General features: G+C 42.6%; 1 protein-coding gene across 5 annotated transcripts in view; it reads left to right on the top strand.

Annotated features, from left to right (window-relative positions):
- LOC136776501 (inactive rhomboid protein 1) overlaps positions 1-20,106 on the top strand; it is a 138,828-nt gene that overhangs the window by 92,635 nt on the left and 26,087 nt on the right. For all 5 annotated transcript variants that reach the window (XM_066732067.1, XM_066732066.1, XM_066732064.1 and 2 more), the window contains 2 exons: positions 18,025-18,384; positions 18,725-18,911. In XM_066732067.1, coding sequence (XP_066588164.1) covers positions 18,025-18,384; positions 18,725-18,911 — 547 coding nt within the window. The remainder of the gene's footprint in view (positions 1-18,024; positions 18,385-18,724; positions 18,912-20,106) is intronic.

Genomic DNA, 20,106 nt, shown 5'->3' with positions numbered 1-20,106 from the left:
GCCGTGGAGTTAATTAAAAAATATGAAAGATTAAAGATGATTAAACCTCAACTGCGGAACTCCCATTTGGTAGGTTTGGCCAGAATGCAAAAAGCTGCAGTATAATAAAATTTATCAAACCTCTGTAATTCTCGGTATCGCCAAACTGAGTTTTCCTTATCCGGAGGATTCGAATGGTCGATGGTGTGGTCCTATCAAGGCATTCCCAGTCGATTCGCCAACTAACTATATTCAAACAAGAGATTAACAAAGTCTTGCAAATCAATTTTGCCAAGTCCAGCGTAGCTCCATCATCCTAATGGAAATTAAGGCCGAGTCGCGAATCAATGATGGACTGCATGGACATATCAGAGACGTTGAATCTCCTCGAGCTAGCAATTGCGATGGATCGTTCGCAGTTAAATCGCCGAGGATTGCAGGATGCAGCCAGTGATCGGGATTTGCCGAAAAATTGGCGCAAGTTGATCAGACAGGTAAATTACTATGGAATTTTCACTCGGATGATAATTCCCCTGAAAGGATATATCCAGTGGACGTTGGTCCAGTGTATCGAATAACTTAGGGATTGAGGCAGATTTAGCTTGGCAGTCTCGGGACTCATCGATCGAGAGGAAAAAGCTGAAGAAAAACCCTCGGGTAAATGCTGGCCATGTATATATATATATATATATATAGTATACGGGGTAAACGCCGACGAAGAAAAAACAAGGACGCAAAGAGGCTGGAGGGTCGTGTGCTGGGCGTGGGGTGACTGAACGACCAGCGATTGAAAAAAAAGACACGTTGATTGTCAAGATAGATGACTAAAATTTGTTCCTCTCGAGAAACTTTGGAGAAAATAATAGATGAAATATTTTGACTGCTATAAAGTTTGGCGTTAGAGGAAATAAGTGCAGCGGTTCCTGAATTTTCAACGCGTCTTAATGAATTTTCAAAGCTAAAGTTTTGAACGGGGTGAAAAATTGTGGGCAACGGAAGGGAAAGATTCCGAGGGGCGGGGATGTAGTGCCGATAACCGGATAAGATATCTAGAGATGGTTGGCTTTCACGAGCGACGCGAGCCTTGATAACCGTCAGCAAATTGCGCATTTCCGTTTCCTATCCCTCAAGCTCGAGCAGCCCCTCCCTCCCCTCCTCTTTGCTTACTTATCTTACCATTTTACCATAAAACCTTCTTATTACTCCTCCCTACCTCTCTCTCTCTCTCTCTCTCTTCATGGTATTCCAAATATTACCTCGCACAGATAATCTCACGTCAGAGCCCTCGAAAGGGTCAAAGAATTATCTTCACCCCGCTAGAATTTCCTAATTAAACCTTCCGTCTGATTTTAATACATTTTCCCGTCAAGCTTCTACATAAGCAAACAATCCAGCACACCAACTCTTTCCCATTTTGCCCTTTTCATGGTTTTCTTCCTCCATGCAATTTCCGCTCGTTATTCCCCCTATTTTTCAACCTACGCCCTTAACGGAAGCGCGAGCATCGAAGAATGCTGTAACTGCTCTGGAGAACAATGAATTTTTCAACCGTGCAGGCTGAATTAATTTCGACCGACAAATACCTGTCGATCTCTTATCAATATGTGTATATTAATATATATACGTTTCACGGATGACGAATAAATTCTAATCAAACGTCACTGTAGCTATATCGACTAATCAGTCTCTGCTCTTGAATCATGAACGGAATTTATCGATTCGTTCACCGCGGATGATAGCCTTTGTCTATCGAAACTATTCGTAGGTCGTTCGTTAAATAATAATTAATATAAAACATTCCGGCCAGTTTATCCGGCTATTTTGCGTGGAAGAAAATCGTGCGGTGCAGGTAATTTTCTTCAGTGGGGTTCCTCGATCTCCCCTTCCTGGCCAAGATAGAAAATTGCTTCCGAGGCAGAGTCTTATCCCGGCAGAAGTCCAATTTCACCGGTGATTCGGTAATGTCGTGTCTCTAGGTTAAATTGCCTGTTCCATGCTCTTAATTGATTTGGTCGCTGCGACAACTTTGATGGTCCGGATTGTGTCGCCGCTGATCGAGTCCGTTTGTACAGGCGTCCAACTAATTTCACTGGAAACGCTTCCCGTTCCTGAAACCAATTATCACACCGTCAACGAACGTACACGCGTAACGCTCCTTGCTCACTTTTCCAACACAAACCTTCGAAAAGCCACCCCGCGCATACGTGATATAACCCGATAACCCACGAATTATCCACTGGATTTTCCGGATAAGAAAAGTATTGGTTTGAAGAGGGAGGGAAATAAATAGCCCGAGGAGTGTATTTTGAAGAGAACGGAGGAAACCAAGAGGAAAATCTTGAAAGGGAGAAGTTTCCGAGGAAAGAGTGGTTTGTTGGAGAAGGAGAGAAGAGGGTAGTGAAAAAACAACGACAGCTACCAGCACTTACCTAAGAATTGATTTCTTCAGGTGTGAAAGAGCCCGATAGGAACGACGTTAACTTCCAAGTCAATAAAGATCCTTTCCTCCCGTGTTACCTCGGTACTTAATTGGCAACCTCTCAGAGAACCCAATGCTACCAGACCTCCTGCAAACATTTGCAAAGTCATTGCACTGTTTTTTTTCAATTACCGAAAACACCGTACATCGATATAAATATATACAGTTGCAATGTCATTCGCAGAAATTTTCATTCTTCGACCATACTGAATAATGCCGATGTAATCAAGTTAAATTTCTCAAAAATCTAGGCATGCCAATGCTTCCTGCTTCTGCAGTGTCTCTTCATGTTCGGTGCTCCAGCAAAATAGGAACAATAGGAAGGAAAAAAATATGTAAAGAGAGGGAGAAGAAGCAGGTTCGATTAAAGAGAGTGGAGTGGTAAAAGGCAAACTTTTCTATGCACGATTTTTTACCCCACCGCCTCGGTGCTTTATGTATATATATATATATCTCTCTCTTCCCGAGCAAATTGACTGGGATTGAAAATTAAAAATCTACGAAGCTACGTATCAGCGAAATGAACACGGCATAGCAGCACAGTGTGGCACGCGAGAGCCCAGTTAATTAATGGAAAACGGCTAACCACGATGATTAATTGGGATTTTATCGTAGTTGGCGAACGAATTCGCTCCACCAAAATTTCGCTGTACATTCCGACGGGACTAGTATGTGCAGGTTTTATTTTACTTTCGCGATGGAGAGGAAGAGATTGCGCGTGGCGTGCAATTAACAAAGGAGCGAGTTTTGCTGCAGCTTGGGACTCGATTTCTTGGCCGAGAAAAATTTCACGACCATGCAGCGGGGTATATCTGGTATCCCTCTTTAGATCAAAGTTACGAGGATAAATTAGATCGAATCCTCGAGTGAACTTGGGCAAAATCGGCGAAAACTTTTTGATTTCTTTCCAACTGAAAGAGGTCAGCACGGAAACACAAGTGGGCTAGTGGCATGCTTAACCGCGTATACTGGATACCGATATAAGGAATCGATACAGCAACAGCAGTGCTGTATATTTTTTCTCATTATATATAGGATATATATATATATATAACATGAAGAATTCGAGAGTTCGAGACTGGCGTTTTGCGAAAGATCAATTTGCGCTTTAATCGAGTTCCATGTTCGTGTCCATATACGTATACACCAATACACGCGCGCGTGCACAATATAGAACGTACAGATAGATGTATATTTCGACCTTACGCTCTAAATTATCGGTTCGGATAAACGGTAAATCGTATATCGGGAAATAACAGGATTGTACAATGTTATCGCGGCTACACTCACCATGCGAATACTGTAATTCGTGCAATAAAATAGATGAAATTATTGCCATTCCTCTAATACAAAAATTGTTATTCCCGTAAATTTCAGATTTATTTTGGAAAAAATTTCTCACCGAACGTGTCCAATATCTCTCGGATGGTTTTGTTCCCCATATCCGATGAAAGGTTCACGCGAATTCAGTGAAATACACTGATGATACACGTGTATGTACCTCTGTATATATATATATATATACACACACACATATATACAGAGCAAAGATTAGTTTCTGGCAGTGCAGACACGAAATAATTCAGTGATATTCTTTTATCCTATTATAATAATATCCAAACGAGATCGATGCTCGTTCATTTACATACTCTTCTCGGGTTTGCATTTATATATTTTCTTAATCGGCTTTTGACGCAGATATAGTATAGTATAGATCTAACAGTGGCTTAAATAGAGCTTGTAAGCTTTTTATCCCACCCCCTGCCATCTCCAAGCTTACCCGGAAAACATTAAATAAATAAAAGCAAAGGAAAAGTTTATTTAAGGATAACTGGGGCACAGTCGACTGTCGAGTAAAGTTTTATCGCAGCCTTTTCCATACCTTGCAATGGTATTGTGTTTGGATTGAAAAGATAATTGGATTAGTCGAATTTAACAACGTGGCCGTAATATTGAATTATCGGTCGTAAAAAGATTTATCGAATCCAGGATTAGAGAAATGCAGAGATGTAGAGACACGTGGATGCTTCTGCTTGTTTATACAGGAAGGATTTAATTATGGATGATGATTCGATCGTATATATATATATATATATATATATATATATATAAGTATAGTTTGAAGGATCATAAAGGTCATCGTCGCGCACGGTACAACACAGGTATGTACATGGTACATATGTATATACATACTGTGACAGGCAAATGCAAAGGTCGGAGGGAAAATCAGCAAAAAGAGAGAAAATTAAGCGGCGTGTCGTGATACATTCGGTTTGGCCGTGGCTAAGGAATAAGTTAGCATCCTTCTTTCCGGCTGCTGATACAAACATTGCATTATTCATGGGCAGCATCGCTTAGTTGCAGACTTAAGCCCGAGCTAAAGCTACGAACCTCCCTCCCTCCCTCCCCTCCCCTAGCCAACTCAACCAAGCACACTTCTACTACGTCACTCCCTATATAATTAACACAGTCGACTCTTATATCCGTACAACCTTAAACCTACCCTGCAGCATTATACATCCATCCACGCATCCGCTCGCTTCGTTCCTCATCCTCGCGATAATAAGGATCAACCACTAATTTTCTACCTCGCGCACTTTTGCAAATATTTCTTCGTCGTGTCGTGTCCAGAGGATTCCTCGTTAATATTCCAGATGCATGCGGGCTTCCGTGTGTACGTGTGTATGTGTGTCACTGAAAATGAATTAGGATGTAACTGTGGTATGCTGCATAGGAATCCAGGCACAGGCTTATATTATCACGATAAGAGAATTGTTCCTGGAGAGAGAGAGAGAGAGAGAGAGAGAGAGAGAGAGAGAGAGAGAGAGAAGCGTGGGAGAAATTGAAAATTGGTTAAAGCGACGATGGTAATTTCTTGTTTGGGAGAAAGTTGAGCTAGATTGGAAGAGGACGAGGCGAAGGAAGGGAAGAATCAGTGGTTGGCGGGAAAGTGGTCGGAGCTTCATTATTTCAGGAGATTGGAATTTTTGATCGGTCGATCCCCATTAAAATGCATGCAATCGATTCTCGCGCGACGCCCTCTCTGCCGATGGATTTATATTTTCAAGCAATTACGCTTTAAGCCATCGATCCCTGGTAAAAGCAGCGCTGCAAGTTATTGTCTGCGGCTCGCTCGCGGAGAAATTGCGTTTGACTCGCCGGCAATGCATAAATTGAAGCTTAGGCGAAAGCCTGGCTCTGCGCAGCCAAGTAGAACCATCGAGGACCAACGGTTGGAACGGTGGGGTCGGTGGGACCAATAAAATCCGGCCGGTGCGCAATCTAAAAACAATTCTACCGGGCTCTAATGCTATTCTCATCTACGTTACCCCTAGCTCTTATCATCAGGCTTATTCACTCTTTCATTCGGAGTAATAGCATTTGCCGCGATTCTTTTTCTTCCTGCTACATTTTTTTTCTACGTATATATATCAAGAGACACGGTAGTGTCTCGACGGTAAGTACATATAAAAGTAGATAATGACATGTCTGTACCGCCGAGCACTACCGTGTAACTTATACAGCAAGTTTGGCCGTCTCAATTTTTAAACCAATATATTTCAATGAATGATCAATTGTGATGATTTAAATAAAGCTTTCCTTAAAATGGTTTTGAACAAGCTTTCATATATATCTACTGGTGAAAGGAAACTTGTTATATACTCCTCCATATTATTGTTAATAAGCAAGCGGTTTGGCATTCTACAGGCGGGCTAACCGCGGTGACTCGTCATTTTTTCTACTCGAGAAGATCCATCTTCTAGTAGCGCATTCCATTCTCGTGTAAACTCGACCAGTATTCGTAGAAAACTTCTTCGGGATTCCCCAAGGACTTATTTGCTCATGTTGAATCATTGCTGGTATCGTAGACTCTCTTGGACCCCTTCGCTTCTTGCTACTCGAAAGGGTTCACTGACCTAGAAACCAGATAGATTCCCGTTCCACTCCTGAATTTCGATCAACCCCCTCCCCCCCTTCTCTTGACTTTTTCGATAAGTTATCGCACGACTGATTTTGCCAGTTTAGAAATTTCGATTAACCCAAGCTTTATATATATATATATATATATATAGTGTATCCACGATTCGTATACGCATTCAATTTACCAGCCGTCAGCGATTCATCCATGTCAGAAACATTAATAGTTTCAATGCGCAGCGAGTTCTTACAAAGGGAATAATTAATCTCTCGTAATGATAAACTGCAGGGATATGGCACGGGTGCTTCTTGACGAATGCAAAATAAAGATAGGAAAATTAATTAGATATCGGTCAAAGGCGGAAGAGACTCAAATACAAATCTCTTTGGCATTATCACGTTCCATGCGCTTGACCTCTTCTACTCGAGCAGCAGTAGTGCGGGTCGAGCATTTCGACGACGATCCCACGAGGTACTCGAGAAAAATATTGTAATGGAATATCCAATCACACGTTGAGCCCATTCACACACACACACACACACACCTTGCTCTCACTCCTGCAGAGGTCCGACAAATTAGACCGAAGGATATGTAATACGCATGTAATTATCGTAGTGAAATATTCATTGCGAAATATCGAGTTGAAGCATGGCGAGAAATGACGTAATGCTGCTTCTAAAATACCCAAATGTCGAATTTGTTGATAAACGGAGATAAACGTACCTTTGGGGTGAATAATTAAAAGATCCCTAGGGTTATAGTCTCGTTTGGACTAAGAAGAATTCGTCTAATTATATAAAATATATAGTTGCTAAAATAAGAATTAAGGGAGGGTTAAAACGTGTATAAGGAATAGATGGTTTGCCGAAGCGTTGACTAACTACTGGTCTTGAGAACGGGTAGTTGGCGAGAGGGCAAGAGAATCGAGAGAGAGAGAGAGAGAGAGAGAGAGAGAGAGAGAGCGGAAAACTCGGAAGTCCCAGGTCCCAGCTAGCAGCCCCAGCAGGTCGTATAGCGCGGTGAGAAAGCGTAGTGATAGTGAAGCGAATTGAAGGAAGCCAAGGCAAGCCGAGTTTAGCCGAACCGAGCGAAGGTATCGAGCGAGCATAGAAAGCCGGGGTTGACCGAGCTGTAACGAAAGGAGCCGAGGAGTAGCGAGTACGGGCGAAATTGGCCGAGGTTGGCCGTGAGCTTTCGTTGGCCACCGATCCTGGCCGAAAGCTACGGGTAGTTCGGGTCAGGTCACTAGGGTCAATCGCCCTGCTACCGTTAATGTCGCTGAATGTCGCTGAGTGTCGCGCAAGACCCTAGCTATCCCCTCCACCACCCAACCACTCTCCATCAGTTTCCACTCTCCCATCGCGACACCACGTAGCCACCAGCTACTACAACCGTTTCCCTCTTTCGCCCTGTCGAAATATATATAGCACGGTCGGCCCACCAGGAACACGACCAACAACCACGAGCTGTGCGAGCCCTAGACCACACGAGGAATCAAAATGAAACCGCGTCGCTGCTGCAGCTTAATCTACAGCCGGAACCATTCGATTTCGACCTATCGGACTTTTGACCTCTGCGACAAAAAAGAAAATTCCACTGCCACACATAGTTGCTATTTTCAAGCTCCGACTTTCAATCCCCCCCCCCTTCGCCACTACTATACTTTACAGTTCATCCCGACCCGAAGCCCGGTCGCGCTTGGCATCGATAAAGCATCGGATACAAGGCGATAAAATTTAGGACAAAATTTCTTTCCCCGAGACGAGAACGAATCGTTCGAAAATTGAAGCAGTCGTCGATATAAATGCAGTTGAACGAGGATGTATATATATAGATTCGAGCATCGAGGATTTTTTTCTGCTTAATTTTACGGGCCGTGCCCTTACTTATTTGCTGTCAAGGGAGCGTCCGCGAGAAAGCAATTTTCAGAGACACGTGAGTCGCTGGAAATGGGAAAGGGAATAAGTATAGTGGAGGAATTCCGTTGCATGGTTCGCTTGTAGGAGAATCGAATCACGGCGTACGTGACCGTGAATTCTCCTGTCGGAACAGCATGGCCCAATTTCCCATCGTTTTCGATAATAAAGATGGATCGGCCTGGACGTAGGACGTACGACGGATGCATCCGTAATTTTTCCACATTCCCCAAACTTCTTTTCAGCGACCTTGCGTCTTACGACGGAACCGGATGCTGGCCTCGCAAATCGAACATTCTATAAGAATATCCTGTGAAATTCCATGAAATTTCCTAGCTTTTCAATGAATAATAATTTTCATTCGAAGGATGGCGCTCACTGCACGGTTCAACGGGGGAGACAAATGTTGAGGAAGACTGCAGTGGTTCACCTGGAGGTTACATCAATTTATTATCATAAATAATCTGTTACTCCACAGTTGTACTTTCCATAGCTGAAAATATTTCATTGTTGCTCCATGCCGAGTCGATCGAATCGATTCTTTCAGCCTGATTTAGCGATCCCATAACGGCCGATGACCAAACGGTTCGGCTATACTTTCCATTTGCATTGGTTGCCGCAATAATTATCATTGCTCTCTGATGCACACCTCCACAGAGACATTTAATTCGATCTGTCTCATCTCCCGTTTTGACCGTTTCCCTCCTTCAATTAATTATTACTGCCAGTTAAAATTGATGGCACGGCTAATCCAAATGGATAGAAAGCTAATAACCAAGTCGTGCATAAAAAGCATTTGTTGTGTTATTTTCACTGCATTTGTAACGGCTCCCCTGTCAGCGCTGTATAATAAATAACGAAGCTTTAGGAAATAAGCCAAAGTACCTCCGACACTCTGTTACACTTGCAATTAAACCGACGGCGAGTGATGAGTGTTCTACAAAGCTTAACGATTTTATCGTGGCTTATCAATTGCTATCGGCTATCGTTTCTCAATATTAATAAATTTTAGATATTCATGCTTCGTCCTCGATTGCCATAGTGGTTCATCTCATTTTTCCAGTTTTATACTTGCATTCATCCATATAACTGCACCTACCAGCCATATACTCGTTTATTATTTACAAAGTCAGACGATACGTAGCTGGTTAATTAATTATTGTTAGGTTGCATACACGTACAGCTTTTTTCGAATAAAAACACGAGTAAGGGCTTCAAGCTCTATTTTGGAAGGCTTGGAACTCGAGGAATGCTTCTTTCAACGATATTCTATGAATTTGTCGATAAATGACTCTCTTGTATATCTATATATATAAAATAGGGTTAACGAGAATCAATTTAAAGCAGACCTCTCGTATACACATAGACATACAAGATTAGAGTTTTGGCGTTGAGAGTGGCCGCGGTACGCCGCAACGTTAACCTTTACAGCAAGACATTATCGTATCTTCCAGTTTTAACGGGAGAATTTCTTTTTGCCAACCACGACGAATAGCTGGAAAATCTGCATGCGCGCTCTCCATGCAGAACGGTGCAATGATGCTACACACCGTCCTCCTACCGGTCCTATACGCGGTCGTTACACGAGTATCGCGATTGATTGGCGGTCGGGCCACTGGACTAGCGTTGCTCCCGTGCGTCTCCCGCTCCAACTCCCGCAAATAATAATTACGATCGCGTGCCAGCCGGTTATTAGCGGTGGAACCGGAAACTGCTTCTCTTACTAATGATTATGTTCGTTGTTCAAGTACCAAGCGCTAATGGCACCACTTAATCAGCACACCACTTTGCGAATACATTAGCGCCTTTCACCAATCTAATAGAATTTTCGAGCAATACTCCCATTCTACGATCACCCACCGGATCTCACCTGTTTTTCCCTCTCAGAGTTCCAGACTTCCAGAATCCCGCTCGTTCCTGACATCGACTTTAAATTCGTGTCCAGCGGCCATCTTCCTAATTCTCCTATTTCTGTCGCCTTACGTTATACGCTGTATAATCTACGAGATTGCGTTTATATATTGTCCTTTCTGACGCAATAATAATAATAATAACAGTAATAGTCCTTACAGTATTACGAGGTTCCATTCCGCGTGCTGCAGGAAGTGCGGGAACAACTCCCTCGGGAGCGTCATCTTCGACATTAGCCAAACTGAGTAATCGCGCTATATTGCGGTATTTTCATCAGCTAAAACTCGACCCTGATCGTTTTAATCGGCGAGCATTACGCGCTAACGCTGAAGTACAACGCTACGCACGACATACAGATGTATATATGTATAATAACGAGGGCGTTATGCAAATTAGCGGGAATCTCGATGAAAGGACTGGTTGGACTTATTTGTCGAGCCATGCATTTGTAGGAATGCAAACTTATCGCTTATCCATTTTGCAACGGATTAACGCGTACACTTGCGCCCTCGGCGAAACGCAAGTTCCACGATCCCCCCTATACCTTACGATTAATCAAATTGCTGGGCTGTTGCAGCAGCAGCAGCAGCGCAGCTGCTTGTTAGGCTGCGCAAACAACGAGAGCCGGCTTCTGAATATAAACAAAGCCACCGATCGAATAAACAAAATTTCTATTAGCCTCAATACCGTCCAGTAAATTTTCCAGTAGTACGGCTCAAGCATTGCGCAGGATAATTGCGTTTATACCGTACATATACCTCCAGCCTGGCAATAAGCTTCAAGATCAAACTATATTGCGCTCGCACGTTTAAGGAGAACAAAGCGCAGCTTTTATGACGTACGCTACGTATGTAAGGGCGAAAATGTGCAGCTTTTCTCCATCTTTTTCTCAAACAATAGAGAGAGAGAGAGAGAGAGAGAGAGAGCATCGAATGTTGCTTTAGCTGTGGCAAGAATCAGAGAAGATCGAAAGCGGAGCAAGGCAGCCAGTATGAAAAATTCCAATCCCGGTGAAAATCGTTGGTTGAAGAAGTGTCGAGACGCGCGCAGCTCCCCTCCCCCCCCCCCCCCTCCCCTACCTCTCTTCGACTCTTCCGCATTATCAAATAGCTACCTTGACAAACTGCCGGCTTCGTCATAGAGTATGCAGCTCTACTGTACCGTACTACCGCGAAACTACCAAAACACATTCCTTTAAATTATAACGCCAGCTCTTTTGTAGAAATGACAGGCCGACTCTATTCATTTTTTACAACAGGAATTACACTCGTTTATGCTGGAACGTAAAACGGACTCGTTAACAAAATTTTCTCACGTCGGAAAATTCTGGCTGTAATCTCTGATTTATTATCGGAAACATCGCGCGGTCCTTTTTTTCTCTAGAAAAATCCTAATTAATCTGGAGGGAGGGGGTGTGCATAATTTCTTTCATTACAGCTACAATTACAGAGCAGACTTGAAAAGACGACAAAATCAACAGTATACAAAGGGTAGTTTCCATGTGAAAAACTATATATTATATTTGCACTGTATTTGTTTACAACGCAATAACTATATATATATATATATATATATATATATAGATATATACCGAGTTACGCGAAGCATTGGCTACGAGGATACGTACGATTGTGATGGTGGTCTTCAATTTGATTTAAAATGCTATGGAAGGCGGCAGGGGGGGGGGGAGGTGGTGAGAAGCTTTAGATCGGAGCGAGCTTGCAGTCGTGTATAATTTCAAAGGGCCTTTCCTTTTCCTTGGCGCGTGTTCCAGTTACATTTTTACCGGATTCTCGCCTTGCAGGAATTCTCAAGGCACTTACTCCGTGACGTGCGCGCGAGAGCGCTTTGGCCAGCCCTACGTCTTTAACAATGACTGCACTTAGTGCGCGCGAGAACCCCGCCGACTTGACCCACTTGCGCGAGTTGCACTGGTTGCACGGCCACGTTGCCACACGCTCTCTCGCTCCTCTCTTCCTTGCTCTCTCTCTCTCTCTCTCTCGACGGCACGCCCGGAGCGCGCACGGCTGCACGAGTACACGACCCGAGCTTCTCCTTCAGCCTCCCAGGCCACCTTCCTTTCCTTGCTTCTTTTCTTCCTCCATCCCAGTCAAGCTTCGTGAAAAGCTCCGGGCTCTTTTTATTACAGAAGCCCCGCCTCACCTCCACACTTCATATTCTTATCTCTCCTACGTAAAATCTCTAAACTAAATATGTACACCTTCCCTCTCCCTCTCGCTGAAAAACACATACAGAAATCAACATTACTCCCCCCCCCCCCCAGCTCCTGTCCGCACTCTTTCATACACCAAAGTGCAAAGTGCGTGAAAGCTCTGTCGAAACTTGCAGCTGGAAGTAATTAAACTGCTGCCTCAAACAGCAAACGTTGCTTTTTTCTTCTCTCGGCGCTTTTTCTCAGGATTAATGGTGGCGCTCTCATAAATTTTCCGGGGAAATTTGCGTAGCGAGTTCTTTACGTACGAGCGGATAATAAAACGCGGTCCGCATTACGTATGTAAAAGATGCGTCTGCGAAAACTCGATTTCCTTTTCTTGGTGGTGCGCCACCAAGTACTGCACGAGTGCCATTCGCTTTTACGACTCGCAACCCCCCCCCCCCCCTCCCCCGCTCGCCATCGTACAACCATCATCCGTCCATTCGTTCGCTCGGACCACTTTACAATTGGCCTGCCGCGGCCCAACGCCCTCCAACATCCAGACTGACCCAAACGCGATCATCAAGAACTTCGTTCTCGTTACTTTACAGCGTGGAATCCATTCGTTTTCACTCAACAATTCCGACAATTTTCCACGAGCCCCGCTCTCCCTCTCTCTCTCTCTCTCTCTCTCTCTCTCTGCGAAAAACTCGAGGAGGTAGAATCGTCCTTGAGAGTTTTAGAGCCTGCACCATTGGAATAACGCATGGTTATCGTTATAGTCGCGGACATATTAGCGGTAGATTTAACAAGGTCCAAGGTAGCTTGCGGAATTTCCATCGAATGCTCTCGCGGAACTGCAGGCGTTATTCCGCCAAATGAATAGAGCAAGATTGGTCGCGATATAAAACATAACGGCTGCTATGCAATAACTGCATCTCGCCAGCTGAATGTCGTACTAATTAAGTCACGTATAACCAAACTATCAACCTTTACGATCTTCAACCACCCAGGAAATCCACCCCCCCCCCCCCTCCTCTTCTCTCTCTCCTATCGTCCTTTCGGAAACTTGTCATTTCGACAATTTCCATTACACGCTGACAGCGCACATCAAGCCCGCTTTCTATAGCGATTACCTTTCGTTTTATGGTTCAAACGCACGATAACGATTTGCCTGATATTCTCTGTCTCTCTCTCTCTCTCTCTCTCTCTCTCTTTGGAGCATTTCAATCGAGACCCCGGCCTGCAAGCTCCTCCCGAACGACAATCTATATAAACACGTGTAATAATAGTGCACTTCGTGAGAACGCTCGATATATAAGCGGAAGGAAAAATTTTCCAAGAAAAATGTACACTGTTCTTTTTTGCCCAATAAAGAAGCTAGATACCGTAACCACACGACGGTTAAATTTACATCGATAAGAAAATGGAGGGAGTACATAAAAATGTTCGTTTGTTTCTTATTGGAAAATTCGTTACACCTCGAAGAATGAATGGAGTGAGGCAAATAAGCGAGTTGAAAGATTCGAAACTGTCTCACATCCAGCTCTTATCCATCATTCCTCCTCTCGTTCTGGACGTATAGCATCGCGTCTGGTTTCGCAATAGATCGTTGGCCGGAAATTAAACGTTTCTCGATACGCTGCGAAGCAGAGAGAAACTAACTATGGCAGAACCGAGTACGCCTAAAGCGAGCCAAATCTAATGCCGCGCAAACTTTGCCTGCCACTTCGACTTGTATTAATAACTGACCCAGTGAAGCGTCTCACACCCTATACGTCATACGCGTATTATATATAACAGAGGGGCGGTCTCCGATGCAATCGATACCTTTCTGTTTATTATAGTACGCCGCACAGCCGTACAATATAGCGTATCCTATATATATATATATATATATGTATACCCGTAGCATGCATATAATTTATCACATCTGATTGGCGTTGCACGAGAAGAACGTGCGTGGATGTCGATATAATCGGCCAACGTAATCCCGAGATAAAAGGGGATGAGAAGGCGAGTTTGCGGATCGGTCATTTGCCACTTGGCAATTCCACTAGCAAAGGATCAATCTTTCTTCCACGTGAAAAGGAATTCCGGTATTTGGAGAGCTGGCAATGGCAAATCGGGCGAGGTGGGCCGTGCATATCGGAAATCCTAGACCCGTGCCACGTGCTTTTCGAGAAAGCTTCAATTATCGAGGAAAAAAGGAGTTTTTGTGGGAGAATCTATAGCGGAGAGTTTGATGCGTTTCGCACGTCTCTAATATTTTTCTGGCCCTCTTCCAATTTCCTCTCGAGCCTCACGCCTTCTCCCAGTCGTCTCGACGCTCGCCTTCCATAAACCCATGCACGTTGTCAAACTTACCATCACGGTCTGAGCGTTCATTTCAAAAGCTGCTCTACAGCTGCTTTCGCGGAAACGACCGAACGTGCATGCTTCTATACATATAGAGAAGTTTGGACAAGGTTGCGAGAGGCGAGTCACGCGTGAAGCTTGGAAAACCACGGATATTAGAGTTTTACTGCCAGGGATGCAATTGCATTCTGTACTTATTCGACATCGTCGAGCCTCCGACGTCTCCCCGCCCCCCCCCCCCCCTCCTCCCCTAAACGTTCAAAGTTCACGTTCCCATCTCTATACACCACCATCAGCCTAATATTGACGTAAAACTGTAGAGCCGAAAGTACGAGGCGAATTTCAGCAGATATATGTATATATATAGCCCAGAGGCGACGAGCCAATTTTCCTCAAATACAATTTAATTATATCAGCGAACGACGAACAAACGAATCAGCTGTTAACGACAATGTTGGCTTTTCCTGTTTCAAATGAAATAACACGCGATATTTCTTTGAATCACATTGGTGCGCGTGATGCATGGGCATATTTAGAAAAATACAGAAAATAGGCATGCAGCCGGGAAGCGCGAAGCTGGTTATTTGCACGAAACGTTGTAGGGTCACGTATACCGCGTCGCTTACACGTGACTCGCACCTAAAATCTCCTTATTTAGCTCTCTTTTTTAATATCTTCTTTTTCCCCTCCCACTCTCTCCTCTCGTTCTTTTCATTTTCCTTTACCGTTCTCCCGCTCCGCTCGTCCGCTCACAAATAAGCCACGAATACCGAAGGCGTGACCGTTGCAACGTGGAACAAACAGACGATTGGGCGAAATTTCTATGGCACGTTGGAAAATTTTCGATGCTATATATATGGGTATATATAGTAACCTTTAATTATTTTCCAATATTCTCCCCCCACCCCCCAACAGACTGTCCATACCTCATTTGCTTTTTTTCTGAATAAAAGAAATCTTCTTGATGAATTCTTCGATGGTTTTGGTATATTTCCTGTAGATACCAGCAACATTACCCTCATCCGTTTCGATCAATTTCATTACCAATTCGATGAAACGTCGGGAAAGATCGCAACAAATGATGCATGGAAACGATAGATTGGGAGAGGGGGAAGGAATTTCGTATCGCATAATCTTTGGTAATTAATGACCATGCTATATATAGAAGTGTGCAGTGCAGTAGCAATCAGTCGCACGTGCCAGCCTGTCTTGCTAATTTTTGCCACAATTATTTATTCCTTCTCCTTGTCCTTTGATTCCCTCCAATGCGTTCTCCAAGCAGCCTCTACCAAACTGGGTAAAAACTCCACTGACTTTTTCCATTTATTTGAATTTTCGCTATTTATAATGGCCAACGTGCTTAAATTCCTATTTAAATGAAAGAAGCTTCGTTAACTTTGAGCGTGGAAAATTGGAATTCGCTTCATTATTGTGGGAAAAATTTTGCATGGTTTTTCTCTTGCTCTTGTTATTTTGCCCAGAAAGCCATTGCAAAAATGCAGCTCGAAAAATTCTGACGACCGTTGGCGAAAAGCAGTTTTTGCTATGCTTAAAAGGAAAATTTGGTCGGTGTGAAATCGTTGAGTCATGAATAGATGAGAAGAAGATAGGATTGAGAAGTTTTGCGAGCCGAGTAACGTGCCAAGGACGATGGCAATTCAACGCTTCGCACCATCCTTTAGTCTTGAGCTAAAAATTCTACTCGACCAAAGATAGATAGATAGATAGAAAGGGAAGACAAAAAATAGTTTCCTCGTTATTGGAATATAACATAGAGAAAATCAGAGGATCTTTTCGCGGTAATACTTGGAAACACATAGAAAAATATAGCCTGTGGAAGAAGCAATAAGCTGTATAGAATATAATTGTAGCAGTATCGAAGCAGCGTTTTCTTGTCCATGAAAACATTACGTCACAAATTTTCCATCGGTGGCAAAGCTGCACTACGTACAGTATTTTTCATTTACTCGTTAAGGTCATGTCTGCACTGGAATACCGGTTTCATTAACTGGAAAATTAATTTTACACTGACGAGAGAAAAGAGACCGTCGAAAAACCTTTGCCAGTATACTCCCCTACACACACACACACACACACACACACACATATATATATATATATATCTACGTGTATATCGTTATCTCTCTATCGATTGCCACCTCGATCAAATATTTATTTACCTATTTACTTATACATTTGTGTGCGTAAACTGCTCCAAAACTGGGCCATTGGTATATCTGCAAACTGCTGAAAAGTAAGAAAGGAAAGAAATCCAAATAACTTATTGAGAAAAAGGATAGGTGCTACCAAATTTTCTACATTTATTATAAATCCAAGATGAAATACAAGCTTGAAAATATTGGAAAACTATAGATTTTCTGCTAAAAAAAAAAATAAAACAATTCCAAGCGAACAGTAGTAAACTAAAAGAGAGAGTCTCAATGAGTAAAACCAAGAACTAAGCTCTCAACGAGCAAGTGCCTCGACACAATCGTGTGTGTGCGCTATCAGGATCAGGAAATTTACGCTCCGACAAAAGGTGAGTAAAAGCTCACCTTCAGGACTTATGGGTAAGGATGTATAAGGGATGTAACATTGTACCGCACTGAGAATTCCTCAGCGATGGCACGCGAAATAAAGGAAACCTCCGAGCGCCCTGAGGTCCGAAGATCTCACACACAAGAATAGGCAACGTACGAACAAAATATATCATTTAGTTTTCCCCTCGTTGGCCAGTCACAGTCGACAGGCACTTGCAATGACCAAAATTAAACATGATAAATTCTGTGATACTTGAGCACTTTCTTCCCCTTCGGCTTGATTGATTTTAGGCAGATGCCTCTTAAACAGTGATCTGCATTCGTTAACTGCAATATTTATGGAGGAAATACAAACAAAGCATTTATTTTCAAGGGATTTTTTTCTCAGAAATTACTCCATAGATTAATTTACAATTTTTTATATGATTATTATCGTCTGTGATGATAATAAAAGACTATTTTTTTTTCTTTAATTACAATACTCATTTGTTTTAAAATAATGGTCGCTGAAAATAGATACTCACAAAAAAGCTATAAAATGTAAAGACTGCTAGAAAATATTCCGTATTAAAAATACCGAGGAAATTTCATTAATTTATGCAAATACACCTTACACAAAGGTTAAACAAATTTCAAACTTTGAAATCTGCAAAAAAAAGAACATTTTTAAAAATAAAGCTGTTTTCCTTAGAAATAATTGTTAATTAATCATATAGTAATAACAGTAATTATAAATAATAAAAATTTGCAATTTGTTGGTTTTTCAGGCAATCCTCCCCAGTCTCCGGTACAATGGCGACGCCAACAGTGCCGTCGAGTGGACCGGAAACGGAAGGGAGCCAGAATATCGGGATGTATACGGTTGGATGTAGCAGCGTCGGGACTTCGGAGACTCGCAGCTCAACGCCGGTAACGTCATCAACAGTGGCTTCGACGGTCTCGGCTGTTGCTTGCTCGGTGCCAACTGGAGTTAGCGGGGTTTCTGGTATCACGCGAAGCGTCTCGGCACCCAGCGGCTCTCGTCCCGTCATCCAATCGACGCCCAGCACTGCCAGCACTTCCGCTACCACCCCTACGGCAAGGACCAAGTTCAAACGGACCACCAGCAGAACGGAAGCCGTTCGAAAGTACAAACAATTCCATTCTCTTATTCAATCGCTCAACACCATGCCCCATTTTTTTTTCTACAAAATAAGAAAAATGAAAAACATGAGAAATCAATTTTCCAGTGGTTTATACGATTCGCGTTGAATTTTTCACTAGGTTTCTCCATGAGAGACTTGAATCGCATCAATGAGTTTCCAATGTCTGTATATACATGCATGCACATAAAGAAAATCACTGTTCGGACCCTTGAACGACTTTACCATCCTTGCATGGAAATGGGACTCTATCATAGAAATGTGTTGACATTTCGCAATTTATATATATATATATATAGTGTAAAGGCATGTAATTTTTGGACAGATATATAGTGAAGGAGACAGCAAAGTTTTTCGGCGTTGACGAAGAAACGGAAGAGGAGGAGATGGAGAGGTGGCTGAACAGACGACGACGAATGGCAATAAGACAATTCGGAGGTCTGGTGCCTGAACATCGGCCACCATATCCCGATATTACCAAGGACGTACCGGATAGCAGCGAAATTCCAGAGGTACTTGAAACATTATCGGAAACTCTAGTGCTTACACACGTTTTCCGGCTCTTCTCCTTAAATTCCACCAAGCAATATTTCAACTTAACATCAACCACTCTTGTTTATTTTTCCTCAATTCCTATAATTCCGTCGATGGATCCCATGAGTGTTATTACGCTCCTGCTCCATTTTTATCGAGTCTTGTTGAATTTTAAATTTTCCACCTGCATTCCCCTTTCTCTCTCCTTTCTTGCAAAATACGCGTCAAGCTCAGCATTTACGCGAATTAACGTAAGATTACAAAAGTTGTTGCTAAAAGGCAAACATAATAAGATTAAATTATTAGTTATAAGTTTGTAATTATAGTTGATAAAGAAAATATGGTAGAACGAAGCAAGCGTTTCTCTATCTCTAAAAAATATATAAATTCGAGGCGTTAAGAAAATCGAGAGACTAATTTAATGGAGAATACACTGAGTTGACTCTTGATTGAGAACCTGTCGCGGACGAATCGTATATATATATATATATGTATATATATATATGTATACCATAATTGCGACTTTTACCGTTAATTCGTTTCTACAATAAAAGACGATTTCCATTAAAAGTTCCGCCGCTGCAGGAACGCATAAGCGTAATTCCGAACAAGAAACACTTAGCTCCTTCCCATTTCTACGCTTTTCAACCAGTTTTTCTCCTTCGGGTCGAGAAACCAAGAACGAACGAGCATTAATATGAGTATTCCGTCGTTGGCCAATAAAATTTCTCCATATACGTGCATACAGCTAAAGTTTCAATCAGAGCTGAAAAAACTATATATAGCATATTAGATTAAGGAGAAGCATCGCAAAAAAGCGCGTGGACAATCGTGGATGATTGCGAATGGCCGTACAATCGATTCGATTGGGTGCATGGAGAACTCGGATCTGCTTTGAACCAGTATTCGCTAAAGAAGATGGCACAATAATACCTATATATATATATATATATATATATATATATACTTACTATAGACTCTCGAGCAATTAGAAAACAATTGAAAAGAGTACTAGTCCGGAAAAGATTTATGCTACCGTTTGCCACTTTATTGCAATTACTTCAAGTTTCCCATAACGGAAAGCTGTAAAAAGCCATCTTGCACCTACAGAAATTCCCACCGTAAGGCTCTTCGCCAAATGTCTCTCGCGGCAAATCGGAATAAAGAGCATCG

The sequence above is a fragment of the Prorops nasuta genome, unplaced genomic scaffold (assembly GCF_024137725.1).
Source record: "Prorops nasuta isolate Cenicafe-Biocafe unplaced genomic scaffold, Cenicafe_Pnas_1.2 PNAS00009, whole genome shotgun sequence".
Classification (NCBI taxonomy): Eukaryota; Metazoa; Arthropoda; class Insecta; order Hymenoptera; family Bethylidae; genus Prorops; species Prorops nasuta.
Note: the sequence above shows the minus strand (reverse complement) of the source record. Positions and strands in the feature narration are given on the sequence as shown.